The sequence below is a fragment of the Lontra canadensis genome, unplaced genomic scaffold, assembly GCF_010015895.1.
Source record: "Lontra canadensis isolate GAN:19392208 unplaced genomic scaffold, GSC_riverotter_1.0 scaffold13, whole genome shotgun sequence".
In the NCBI taxonomy this organism is placed as follows: domain Eukaryota; kingdom Metazoa; phylum Chordata; class Mammalia; order Carnivora; family Mustelidae; genus Lontra; species Lontra canadensis.
In genome coordinates, this window is record NW_022631007.1 from 2,941,260 (window position 1) to 2,955,792 (window position 14,533).

A 14,533-nucleotide genomic window follows, 5' to 3' on the forward strand; every position below is an offset into this window, starting at 1 on the left:
GCATTACCCTTCATGAAAATTAAAATACGGAGCTGGAATTTTGTCCTGTTCAACAAACCTCCTGGCAGGGCTACTCGCCACAGCAGAGACAACCTCACTGTGTCAGAGGAATTCCCCGTCCACCTTTCTGTTAGAGCTCAAAGAATTACACCTACATTTCTAATAAAACATGGGACTTTCTTCCTGCCTCTCTAGTAACGTTTTTTGCACATTTTCTTCCTTTGGAGGATTTTTTTTCAGCCTGCCTTCTTTGCGCTCCTTGGGCCTTCTGGCCTGGTAGGAGCTAACATAATCCCATGGCTTGAATTCTTACGTGTATTATATAGAGAGTCATAGACATACTCCTACCCGCAAATCAGGGGGAGCCAAGCCTGTCCTCAGCACGTCTCCCAGAGGCTGTTCTCTGCCAAAGAGAATGACTTCACCTTGTATAGCCTCAAAAGGTCCCTTCCTACTTTTAAATCAGTTAAGAACACGAAGTAGTGATGTGTTTGAGGGTAAGTACATAGGCTGAACATAAGAATATTGATTGACTCATAAACCAGATTCCCCAGCGGGTGGACAGAGCTTGGCTTCGTCTAACTCAAGAGACACTAGTAGTACCAATATGTCTTCCCAAGATCTATGGGCAATATTTCCAAAAAAGAAATAACAAAAAGCTGGCAAAGACAGAGTACTCGTTGATACTATCACAACCTCCTAAATCATACTAGTCTTTGTAAAAAAATAAAACCGAAGACCACGAACAGTGCTCACCACCTGTAAGTGCAGAAATGAAAGACAAAAGCGTAACCAGATGATCTGTTCACGCCGCGTATTTTAAAAGACTGGTTGCGTTTGTATAGCTGAAACTGCCCTCCAGTCACATCTGCCATTCTAGCTCCAGCTTAAAATCTTGCCCGCGTCATAACTTTGTATTTATTCTAGAGAGTTCAGGGCACAGCAGGAAAATAATGACTTTAGGTTGGGACGCTGGAATCCTTTTCACTGTAGGATCAATTAATATAGATATATTTAACTATCGAGTGCACTTACTGAAACATTCATGTAAGAGGGAAGTGCAGGGGTGCCTGGGTGGCTCAATGGGTTAAAGCCTCTGCCTTCAGCTCCGGTCATGATCCCAGAGTCCTGGGATCGAGCCCCACATCGGGCTCTCTGCTCAGCAGGGAGCCTGATTCCTCCTCTCTCTCTCTCTACCTGCCTCTCTGCCTACTTGTGATCTCTGTCTGTCAAATAAATAAATAAAATCTTTAAAAAAAAAAAAAAAAGAGGGAAGTGCAGTGAGAGGGGAAAGGGCTGCGGGCAATTTATAATCCTTTTCCAGCAAAGTTTGTTGCTCTTAACAGCCTCATGAAAGAGTAAACCACAGTTCTTTTCTCCTACTCCCCCTTAACCCGGCAGAAATAAATAACAAGGAGCCAGCAATGTGAGGCAGAGATCCAGGATGGAAAGTGAGTGCGAGAAAGCGTGGAAACGTTTTCAGGGGAGGACCGGGCATGAGGAGGTCAGGAGCTGGAGCCTAGAAATGCACACTGTGATCTGCACTTTTAAATATCCAATATCCAAGACTTTCTAACAGTTCTACAATTCAGCAGAAACTCTTTGTGAACAGAGGATGTTTTCAAGTCTACAGAGTTAGAAGGAGAAAGCAACGCCGGATATGGATACAGGGAAAACTAACTCTCTTCCTCCACGTGTCAATTATGGATTCAACTATGGAAGTGGCTGCAAAACCAGTAGGCGTTTTCAGGAAAACATCGTCAAACCGCACAGAATACCCATTAAACTATTCACTGTTCGTAGATTTACATGAGGAGTCTAGCAGAGGTCCAGATACACTTTTTAATTTCTTAAAGACCAAACAAGATCCAAACAATAGCCACGTATGCTTTGGCTGGAAAGGCAGCAGATGCCGACCTAGCACTCTGCATTGGTAAAAATCAGTTTATGATCCAAAATAATCTGTTAAATGCTCTGATGTCCAACCATGGACCTGTGATCAACATAGCTGATATGAATCCCTTACAAGAGAAGTCCAACATGGAGTGACCCGGCTCACTAGACTATCATCCCCTTCCCATCAGACACAGTCTTCTAATCTCACCTAATCACCACCACTTAGTATAGGTCATGCTATGCAGCTGGTGTCCAAAAAAATACTTGCGAGTAAATGCACATTCTTCCAAGTATCTTTTATATTACAGAGCAGCTTACGGGTTTATAATTAGATCCGTGTGATTCTACTTCAATTGTAGAACTTTAATATCATTCATGGATACCAACATAAGCACCCCCTCCCAGAAAAAATTTGTATCATATAACAAAGGAGATCTTGCTCCTACCTGCTTGGTTGGTTGTTACGGTGACAGATACTGACTGGTCTGGGCTGGGATTATACTTGGACACTCCATTCACCGCCCAGATTTCAAATGTATAATTGGTGTGAGCCAGGAGGTCAGTGATGGAAACTTTGGTGGTTTTCAGGCCATTCTGCTGTGGGGTATAGTGGACCCCACTTCCACAGGGTCGGCACTTGCTGAAATCGCCAGCTCCGCATTTCTTGCACACCACATTGTAGGAGATATCCTGGCGGCCACCTGTGTTCTGAGGACTGCTCCATTCCAAGTTCACCGACGTCTCGTTGACATTCGAGATCAAGTTGAGGGGAGCAGATGGTGGGCCTAGGAAAAAAAAAAAAAAGAAAGAAAGAAAGGGAAGCCTGGGTGGCTCAGTTGGTTAAACCACTGCCTTCAGCTCAGGTCATGATCCTGGAGTTCTGGGATCGAATCCCACATCAGGCTCCCAGCTCCTTGGGGAGTCTGCTTCTCCCTTCTCATGCTCTCTCTCAAATAAATAAATAAAATCTCTAAAAAAAAAAAAAAAAAAAAAAAGAAAGAAAGAAAGACACACACACACAGATTATCACACCAAGAACTAAAACTATCATTTTGGCATCACTCAGAGTTTACATTATTCTCTGCAGCTCTAGGAGGTAAGGTGGGCCCATGTGGCAAAGAAAGCAGAAAGCAAATCACCCCAGCAAAAACAGATCTTTTCAAAGAACCACATGAAAGACGGCTGCCTGTATGTCATTCTCAATCCTGTGCGAACAGTAGCACTGATTGCCACTCGGAGATGTCGTGCATCTCCACATCAAATCGAGTGCAGGCTTCTCTTTGAAGTGGCAGGAAAATACCAGAACTTATCTAGTTTTATCTCATCATCTGAAAACAGGCATATGAATGTGCTTCTAGGATCCAGGGCCACGGTGGGACTCTGGTAAAGTAACAGTTAATGTACCACTTTTGAAGATACCTCACGGCTCCTAAGTGCAGCCTGTCCTCAAGGTGGAATAAAATTAACTGAATTGTCTAGAGAGGCAGGCTCTCCGGTTCAACACAGCAGTCGAGAGTTTACCTTCTTCTAGGTAATTCGTGGGAACTGGTGTGACCTGGCCGCAGAGATGTCAAAGGTACAGCTATTGGGAGATCCCAACGCGAGGCAGAGATTACGCAAAGGCTCCCGGGCCTCATCCTACCCCTCAGCAGCCCAAACTCACCCGGGGCCCTTTTAAGCATACTCCTTCCCACCGGCATCAAAGAGTTTATGAAACAGGAATGATGCTAGTGGCTGTTTTGAAACAGAACTGACTGCAAACAGCACAGTGGTTGGTTTTAAAGACAGTAATGAATATATAAATAAAAAGACCAGAGAGCCACGCTGAACCTTCTTGTCTCTTGCTGTAGATTCGTCTCCACATGCCAAGAAGCTGTCACACACGCTGCCTTCAAGGAGAAGAATTCGGGTGGGAGAAGGGAGGAAATGTTCCTGGTCTGATCCACTTGCAAAGGCTGACGAGACGCCTGCCACACTCTCATGAAAAATACCTACTCAATGGAACACATGGAAAGCCCTTTCTTTTCCTTCCTCTTTCCCATTCTGGTCTTGCAGAAAAAGAACCAGAGCGAGTTTTAATGAAAATTTGAAGTTTCTTGCTTACCGTATTTATTCTATTTCTGATTTACCTGCAATGACGGCTTTGAGGAAAATGTTTCGTGTTCATCAGGAAAAGGAAGTTAAATGGAAGCCTGTATGAACCGGGAAGAAGCTTTAGCTAGTCAACCATAATAGAATGTGCTGTCCCAAAGTAGCCATTGAGAAGGAATTGAAAGAGGTAACCTATTAATCAGGAGCCATACACAATATTTATTACTTAGCTCATGCTGATGAATGGCTAAAGGATTTTGGTGGTAACACTGAGTAAGGGTAACCCACCCTCCATTCCTCTTCTTAGCATTTCCTTGAAGACTCACAAAGCAGGCAGAACTCCCTATCTCCCCCTGAGACTAATTACCAACAACCACTCTCAGTTTTGAGATCTGTTCCCCGTCCAGTGTGTTTAAAAGTAAGATTACCCCCACAGAAGTCTGCAGGAAGAAAATGCAAATGTCTTTCTTCTTTAGGTTTCAAATTTATACCTATGGTCCCTAGCACACTGACTGGACTATAATAAAGATACATAAATGGTTTATGAGTAAATGAACAGTTATTTAAAATCACGGTGTCCTAGAGACAGATAGGATGCTAAGCATCATTTGGTCAAATAACTTCATTTTCAAGATGCGGGAACTGAGATCCAGTAAGTGGATATACTAATACTGAAATCTCATGCAACTCAGTAACAAAATCAGACTAAAATCCAAAAGTACTCCCACTCTAGGGTTATTTCCACTCCCTTATGGGTGTTCCCTATCAAAGGTGTAATACCAAAATCGGTAGTTTCAGCTAAAGTTTGAGATGTAAAGGTAGGGAAAGGGAGGTGTATTTCAATCCCGCTCAAATTCTAGATACGTTTGCCACCATGGTGAAATCCATTAGCAGTCTGCCACTAAAGCTGACCACAGTGTGGTTTATAAAATGGGTCAGCCACGGGTTCTTATTTTGCTGTGACTTCCAGAGTTAAATACGAGGGACTCTTAAATCCATTAACCTCCTTGCCAAGGTTCCTGGTCCACTTTCACATGGGAAAATGTGACACAATGAATCAAGCAATGCAGAAGCGAAAAGTCAGTTAATTAGTATGTAGGACGGGGCATGGCAGTGTCTAAACAGAGAAGAAATGGAGCAGAAAAGGAAATGGTCACAGGACTCAGACATAGAACACTGCCCTGTGGGGGCAAGGTGTTGGCAGGGTGTGGGGGAAGGGGGTGGATGGAAGGGGAGGGATGACGCAGGATTTCAAATGGAAGGCTGGACCAGAACAAGTGGTAGCCTGGAAGAGCCTTCTTCCTTTGGGCAGTGAGTCTTATTAAAGACAACCCTGAAGTAGATGTTAAAGGGAGGAGAGAGGACAGGACGAGGCAAGTTCAAATTCAGTGATGCCTCCGTGAGTGGTTTGGTGAATTGCACTGCATTTATGTGCTGCTGCCATAGGGAGGGATGTTATATGGGCCTCAAAACTGGACAAGAGCACAGTTTTGTTTGGTGGGATTTTTGGCGGGGGGGTGGGGGGAAGGCAGAGGGAAAAATGCCCACCCAGGATGATTATAATGGCGTTCTGCAAAGGCCTGGGAAAGGGCTCATGCTTTATAAATTAAAATCTTAATGGTGGTTGTGTTTTGTTTGTGGGATTGTGGTTTTCTTTTCTTTTTTTTTTTTAAACTTGTGTCAATTAAAAGATCATGAACATATTTCCTTTATAAGGAGGGACCATCTTTTCTTCAGAAAAGACTGTATTCTCAAGACAAGGAAAATACATACTTTAATACAACCAAAAGTCTAGCCAGACCCAGCAGTCATACTTAATATTAACAGCTGTGCCTTAAAACCATTATTTGTAGAAATGGCTATCAGGAAAAGAAAACAGTGTTCTGCATAATATGGGCTCTCTCAGTAAATACAAGGAATCCAGGAGGGAAAAATTTAAATCTCCGATTATCTTGTCTTCTGTTTACGTAAGTAGTGTATGTATCTGGATATTTGGGAACAAGTCAAGTTTCTGAAAAGTGATTGTGCCTTTTTCATCAGAAATCTGTCCAACTGCAAGAAAGTCTCCAATTACAAATATGAGATCTAAAACAAAATGGGATAACCATACCACTTGTTTAAAATTTTCTAGTCGCCATGTTGAGATCATATTTACTGAGCATACAGCATCAGGGAACTTACAGGTCATGTGCATGGCAGGATTCTGTCCTTACCGAAACTTCTCACTACTAGCCCATATGTAGGATCGGCTGCAATCCCGCTTACACAACGGTTCCACATTTCATTTATTTCTATATCTTACTCTGTCTGGAAAATTCGATGGGGTCCCGCTAAGCAGACATACACTACATATCTGTATGTATCACTGTTAGATTTGCTCTTCAAGACCGTTGATATCTTCATTTCCCAGTGTCTCCCCTGATTCCCCATTCAGACAAGTTCCACACGTTTGAGGAGCCGACGAATGAATGAACGCCTAGACAGAAAACTCACAAAGTCCTCTAGTGTGTCTGAGGCCCACTACCTACATTGTGTGAATTAATACAGCCTTCCCTGAGCTAAAGCTGGAATAGTCAGCTCTTCCCATGGAGACTCATTAGCATTAAGGCCAGTAAAGGAGTATCTCGGTGTACCTAGTTTAATTCGAAGTCCCGTTTTCTGGAATTTAAAAATACTTTGGGAAGATTCAGTCAGGCTATGTATCATATCCTGTGCTTACTCCTGTTAGGAGGGACTTGTGGACCCCTTCATGTATTCAGCAGGCACTTACTATTTGTCACCTGCTTTCAAAGATGGAGGAAAAAAGAACTCCGATTCATTTTGATGCTTTCTTGGATAAACGGAGGAGCGGGGGGTGGGGGGGGGCAGGGCAGGAAATCTGAGGGAAAGAAAGACTGAAGGAAGCCAAACATGGCTGAGCACAGGAGGCACAGAGCAGGCTCTCTGCTGGCCCTCAGCATTTTCACAGCTCCGTTACCAGCCAGTGTGGCTGGGAGTGTAAAATGTGGGCTCCGTGGGGCGCCTGGCTGGCTCAGTTGGTAGAGTGTAAGACTCCTGACCCCAGTGTTGCAAGTTCAAGCTCCACACTGGGTGTGGCGATTCCTTAAAAGTAAAATCTTAAAGGGGAGCCTGGGTGGCTCAGTCAGTTAAGCATCTTCCTTCAGCTCAGGTCACAAGTCATCAAACCCCACATGGGCTTCCCGCTCAGTGAGGAGTCACCTTCTCCCTCTCTCTCTGCCCCTTCCCCCATATGTTTGCTCTCTGTTTTCTCTCAAATACATAAAATCTTTTAAAAATTTTAAAAAATAAAATGAAAAAAATGTGGGCTCCATCAATCAAATTTGCTAATTTAGGATTGGTTATTATGACTTTCTTGCCCCATCTTGGTTCCAGATGATGGTTTATTCAGGTTTGAAGCGGTGGAAAACTTCGTATCTGAAAAAAATTTTTCATTTTCAAAGACAGGCTAGTATTTTCCTTATTAGCCTTTAAAGAACCACAGTTTTCCTTCACATTTTATTTTTATCCTCAAAATTAAGACATTTTTAAATACAGATCAATCAAATGCTGAAGACTATGTAAGGAAAAATAACTACCCTTCCTTACTTTTTTTTTTCTTTTTAACTTCTTTGGAATTCACGTATTAAAATCCCTTTCCGCTGCCAAGAATGGGGCTAGAATGTTAAAGTCTTTTAAATTTCTCATGTTTAGAATGCCCGTCACATTTTAAATATAATTTAGTGGCCTAGATAATAATGGCTCTGCTCTCAAGTCAAATGCAATAATCCTTAACCTACGAATCCTTTACAGCAGGATTCAACAAAATTTTCTCTGTGAAGGGCCCAATGGAGAGTCAGTATTTCAGGCTTTATGGGCTATACTTTCTCTGAGACCGTTCTTCCACTCTTTGCTGCACCCCGAAAGCAGCCAGAGACAACACGGAAACAAATGAATGTGCCTGTGTCCCCAAGAAAATTATATTTGCAAAAACCGGGGGCAATTGAATTTGGTGTTCGGGCTATAGTTTGCCAACCCCAGCTGCTGACAAGTTGTGAGGAGCAACGTACCCTCCCCTCAAAAGGATGCTCAGAGGAAGCGTCATAATTTAGCACATTAATTCTAGAGACTTCCAGCACACTCTGAACATATGTAGGCAGCTCAGTCCAAGAACCCCTGATTTACACCTTCAATACAGCCCTTAGCTTCTGAGGTGGAAGTTACATCTACCTTCACTGACTCAGGAAGAAATAAAATATGTGAAATATTATGGCCTGTTTCTTGAGCTTCTCAGTGCTCTGAAAGAAATGGGCGCTGTATTCCTGCCACTGTGGATAAATTGAATGAACATCCATTTGCTTCGCTGGTGTGAAATACTTTCTCTCTAGCACAGCAGGTACCGGTGAAAGGTGCTACAATGGGTAATTATTATTTTCTGGTGGGATGTCAAGATGCATTCAGTTGACAGGAATCTGACAGTATGAAGTCCCAAAGAAGCTGTAGCCAAATTACGGCAAAAGCAAAGGGCTATCATATCATATAATAAAATATCATATCATGGGATCTCATAAAAGGAAGCTTGATCTTCCTTAACCCACCATGTGCTCTCTTCTGGGAAAAGACAACCTTCCAGAAATAAAGCACATACTATCTGGAGAAGCTGAGTGAATGTGACATTTAAGAAGGGCGATATTCTAAGTATAAAAGAAAATTCCAGTAATTCTACATATCTTAGTTCTTCCCTCCTGCGTATCAGACTGAAGTATAATTCCTGAGTAGTTCAGAGAACACATTTACTGGCTTATGTCAGGTTTTAAAGCAGCCCCATGCAGGAGAACCAATGTTAACACAGCCACATGAAATCTCTAGGACTCTTACTTTAATAAGGTCTCTGGAAAGGGACCAGCCAACACCAAACCTAAGGCCTAAAATGCCTCTGATGTGAAGGAGGACTTTCCATGGAAAGTCAAGGTTAAACTGCGTGCTCCCTAGGCACCCCGCCTCCAATCCACAAGTCTGATTAAACTAGTTTTTTCATTCTTATAGAAACCAACTGGAACTTCAGTAAAAGACAGGGCGGGGGGGAAGGTAGATGCTGTGATCATTGCAGCTATAAGTGGGTTCTGCTGCAGGGTTTAAATCCAAATGGACGCGTGGTCTAATATGCCACAGCAGCCTGAAACTGCTGTTTCTTGTAACAACTGTGAAAGTACTAACAGACTCTAGAGCCAAGGGGAAAAAGAAATCAACCTGAAAGTACCCATTATTGGGGTTACTTGGGTGGCTCAGTCAGGTTAAGCCTCCAACTCATAATTTTGGCTCAGGTCATGATCTCAGGGATGTGCGATCAAGACCCGTGTGGGGCTCCACACTTGGCCCAGAGTCTGCTTGGGATTCTCTCTGTCCCTCTGTCCTTCCCCCCCACTCACACAAGCTATAAATAAATAAATAAATAAATAAATAAATAAATAAATAAAATCTTCTTAAAAATACCCATTTTTAGCACAACTCTATACATATGACTCATAGACTTTAGACCTGGTAGCCCTGCCAGGAATCCTCTCCCCTGGCTTTTTCAGTAGCTGCCTCCTTACTCCTTGGGGGTCTCAGCTCAGATCCTCCCTCCTCTCTCCCAACTACTCCATGCAAAGTGAAATGCTCCCCTTTCCCCCATTGTGTGCTAATCCCAATACCCTTTTTTCCTTCTTGTGAGAATTTTAAATCATCTTATTATTTATATTCCCATTAGAACAGAAATATTTTTTTTCTGGTTCATGAGAGTATCCCGAGCCCTTAGGAAGATGCCAAACATACAGCAGACCCTCATTAGGTACCTGCTGGACAAATAAGTGAATGAATGACGATTCCATAACCCAGTCCAGCTCATTCCGCAGAAGCATCACCATCATAGCACTATGTATGTTGCAAAAGCACATTCCAAAAAAAAAAAAAAAAAAAGACAATCACAGGCTAGAAGGTGAACAAATTCAAATGTGCAACCAAAGCAATGAGGCAGTTGAGAGGAGAACAAAGTAGCTGGGCTCCTGGAAAGAGTGGCTTCCAGAGCTATCGCAGACATTTAATACGTAACGGATTTTTAATCACCATTTTAAAATTCAATGTCTGGGCCATGAAATTAATTCTGGATGTGGAAAGTAACATTCCCCAAGAGCATGGGCAGAAACCTGACTCTTAAATGATCAATTTCTTCAAATGCTACTACTGTCACCCTACCGAAACGCCAAGGCAACCAGTACAAGACAGATCTTCTGAGGAAGAGGGGCCGTGGGTCTCAAGTTTCACTTCACAAGGCTTCATTAATCATGTACAACTTTGGGATTGTCAATAATACTTCAGTGCCTCCGCTGGAAAACCCTCTAACCCTCCAGATAAGCCTATGTTAATCTCTCTCCAGCTGAAAGACTGGCTATAGGGCAGAGTCAACAGTTGGGGTTGTAGGTTTTGATGGAAATGAAGCCCACGCCTCCCCCCCCCCACCCCCCGCCCTGGACAGTTGTATATGTTGCCACCATTAATTGCTTTCACTCTCCTCGCTGCTGTGGGTTAGTTTACATAAAGACTGCTGTTCAGGGACTCCCCTCCTGAGATCGATGGATGGTGCGTAACCTTTGCTCATGGCAGTTTGTGTGTTTTAATGATGAAGAGAGTCAAAGCGTAACTACCCGTTATAAAAAAAAAAAAAAAAAAAAAAAAAAAAAAAAACAAAAAACATTTGGATGCATCAATCACTTATTGCTCCCTGAAAAATTCTTGGCTTCCAATCAAGGTAACTTCTTGCTGCCATTTTGGCACTACCTATTTTTCTGGTGCATCTATTTTAACATCCTCCTTCTCCTGGAACCTTTGTCCTTCCCGGGTTAATTGAGGTTTTGCTTTATTTATTTTAAGATGACTAGCTGATGGCTGAAGTACTTTTAAAAGTAAACTCCCAGCTAGCCATGAGGAAGCTCTAATGTGAAAGACTGAGAAAAGTGATTTTTTTTTTTCAAAATGAGCTTTAGAATTAGCTAGCCAGCGAATTAATTGACATTTCTTGCAAAGTGGTTTTTCGTACTTTATCTTATTTAATCCTCATAATAAAATCTGACAAAAATTATTTATTAGCCTCAGCCATCTGATGACCAAAACGAAGATAAGAAAATGTTAAGCAGAGCCGCCCAAATTAACATCACCCAAATGTGCAAAGCTATTATGACCAGAATGCCTGATTCTGAGGCTTTAATGGCCCCTGTCAGAATGACATGAGCAATCTGGAGGAAAAAAAAGGAAAGCACAAGTACGAATTTTTTGTGGAACATTCCTCACTTTCTCACTTCACCCCCGAGTCACCATTTCTCCCAGCTTCCTTCTTCCTTCATGCTGAAGTTTGCTGGCATTATTTCCTGGATGGTGGGCTTGCCTTAGATGAGTTACCCCCTCTCTGGTAACTTCTCTCTCTCTCTCAATTCTACTGAAGAGGGAAATTAGGAGTTTCTGCTAAAGGCTCTTTCCCTGGGGTGAAGGAGGAGAGAAGGTCACGGGAAGGTGGGGGTGGGCAATCGTATCTATGCAATAAGACGCTTCTCTCAGTTTGTCTTCTGCTGAGCTGTAGAAAGAACAAAATCAAAACGCTGATAGTAAAGAAGGTAACCAGTGCTCACCCCGGGGGATCTGAGCAAAATGTGTAATTAACCCCATTTCATAGAAGCATGCTGGGTACAACCACTGTATGACTTCCACGAGCAGTATCAAAAATGCTATCCAGAAATGACAGGGCTCAGTTGATAACAAGCCACTCTTAATTATTCATAGTGGTGGAAAAATCACAACGACCTGACTAAATGGCATTGGCAGATGACTCAAGCCTCTCACGTAAGCATCCATCAGTCTTCCTCAAGCCTATGGATTGCCAGTTGAATCCACATGCTACCATTAATCCCTATAAAATGTCCACACTGGACTGTTTATCTGTATAAAGTGAGAAATAGAGGTTGGAGGGTAAAGAGAAGGCTAGAATAGCGTTGTTCTGAAACAAATAATTTGGGGCGTCTGGGTGGATGGGTCAGTTAACTGGCCAACTCTTGACTGTGGCTCAGATCACAATCTCAGGGTCCCAAGATCGAGCCCCGTGTCAGCCAGCTCAGCAGAGAGTCTGCTTGAGATTCTTTCTCTCCCTCTCCCTCTGCCCCTCCCTCACTTGTGTGTGCTCGCTCTCAAATAAATAAATCTTTAAAAAAAATAAATAAATAAAACAAATAATTCAACAAGAGGATACCTAATCCTTATTAAATATCCTGAAGATGGGGCACCTGGGTGGCTCAGTGGGTTAAAGCCTCTGCCTTCGGCTCAGGTCATGATCTCAGGGTCCTGGGATCGAGCCCCACATCGGGTTCTCCGCTCAGCGGGGAGCCTGCTTCTCCCTCTCCCTCTACCTGCCTCTCTGCCTACTTGTGATCTCTGTCTGCCAAATAAATAAATAAAATCTTTAAAAAAAAATATATCCTGAAGATTTTTTTAAAATTTTACAAACAACCAAATGACAAGTGATCCGCCTGGGATCCACTCAGTCCTTTCTAGTAAGCATTACTTGGTGACCTTTCCCCCGTATTCCTGTCTTTGGATGAGAGTCATGCACTTGGATTCTCTGGGGGTGCTTTTTTCCTATTAGTCAAAATACTGAAAGGCAATCAGCAAAGAAGAGACAAGAATGTGGGTTACTCACTCACTGATGTCAGACTGTGAACTACTGAGATCTAACCAAAGCAGCACCTAAAAATGAAACCTGTTGAGGACTGCATCTGAATCATCAAAATCTTAGATTGTTCTTATCTGTCTGATATGGTCCAGGGGCAGGCATATTAATCTACTTATCAATGGATCACCAGGGAGGCAGCAAGACTGTACATTCTGAACCAAAAACCCTGTCACACAATCTGGCAATGGGGGAGTTGGTGTCTCAGTCTGAGTTTTTATCCCAAGACAAATGAAATGCAGTATGAAATGGTATTCTCATAGCACAAATTAGATAAATGATGTGAAATAACAAATTTCCCTGTAAATCTAGGATCCAAAAAATTTTCATAAAAATATGTTCACCAAAATGAATGACTACATGGATGATAAAATGTGATATGGCAAGAACTCAATCAAGGGATCTCCTGAAACAATTGGATTAGGAAAACTTTAGGAATTTTTGGCCTTTGTCCTCATTCTCGTACCAACCAGTCTTTCACTAGACCTAACTACGCTCTCATTGATCAATTTCACAGAGTGTCCATCCTCCCATCATTATACTATTAGTTACCTGAAGGTCTAGAGAAAAGAGATATATGCTTTTGGGTGGGTAAAAAATGTAGTTTACTTGAAACCAAAGGCTGCCTTTTATGCTATGGTTTATACATCAAAGACTCATGGTAGACCTCCCTCCCCAAATCCCTTAGCCAGACTGTTAAGCATGTAAATCTTTGGGGCAAAGAACTGAATCAAACATCAGTGGCACCTTCAAGGGCTTGTTTGAAAATGAATGTGAGATTTCCAAAATTAAAGCACTTAAAAAAAAAAAAAAAGTCTCTCTTCTCCTGACCTTGGAAACAAGTAAGGACGATGTTATTTTAATTTGCATTCAAATTTTAACAACACAGTCACACAGCACCTCTGGGATCCACACTGGGTTTCCACTGAAGATTGCTCATCATTTCATTATGGTTCATTATGTTGATAACTGTCAGAAAGCATTAGAAGTGAGGGCTTTGAGTAATAGAACTGAAATGGTAATTTTAAAACAATACACTTTCTGGAGGAAATACAGTGGCGCACTAAATTCAATTAGAAAAGGCAAATGTAAAGACAAAGTAAGTGATGTTTGCTGTTTGGAGCCAAGCTATTTCAATTTCTTGATAACCCAAACCTGCAGAAAGCTTTTTCAAATCAGGACCTTTCGTCATAGATCCTGGTAAATTTGCCCTCATTAGCTCGAAGCTTCTCCAGTATGAATTGTCTTAAAAGCTGCAAATTTGGAATATTTTAGGCCATGCCTAAGTATCAATCAATCACTCTTTGTTTGTTTGGTACAGCTGACTGAATTATTCAAGGCCGTTTACTCGGAGACAGATTTGTGAAGGTCCTTCAAGTTGGCAATCTGAAATAATAATCTCTTATTTACAGAGCGCTCCAATCAGGAGGTTCTAATAAGTTTCATCAAACAAGTTAAATCAAGAGTACCCAAAAGCACAAGGACAGATTTCCAACTGAAAAATACAGAAAACTATCCTGGTGCTCAGAAGGAAAGGTGGCAAAATAACAAATTTGTTATTTCTCTCTAGAGAAACAAAGCCAATTTACTTCTTCTATAAGGCATTTTTTTTTTTAATTTTCTAGTGCATTCTGAAGCACAATAAGGGGTTAGAAAGTTCCCTTAACTCTAGTATCGGTTCTGTCTCCCGGTGGGGGGAATGAAGACCTTTCTCACTATAATCACCGAACAAGCAACTCAATAACTAAGGTAATCAAATCTTCCTGCACAGGCATGTGGCTGAATTCTCCCAACACT

General features: G+C 42.1%; 1 protein-coding gene across 2 annotated transcripts in view; it reads right to left on the reverse strand.

Moving 5' to 3' along the window:
* Positions 1–14,533, reverse strand: part of EPHA4 (EPH receptor A4) — a 137,088-nt gene that overhangs the window by 51,108 nt on the left and 71,447 nt on the right. For both annotated transcript variants that reach the window (XM_032857318.1, XM_032857319.1), the window contains exon 6: positions 2,343–2,681. In XM_032857318.1, the coding sequence (XP_032713209.1) occupies positions 2,343–2,681 (339 nt within the window). The remainder of the gene's footprint in view (positions 1–2,342; positions 2,682–14,533) is intronic.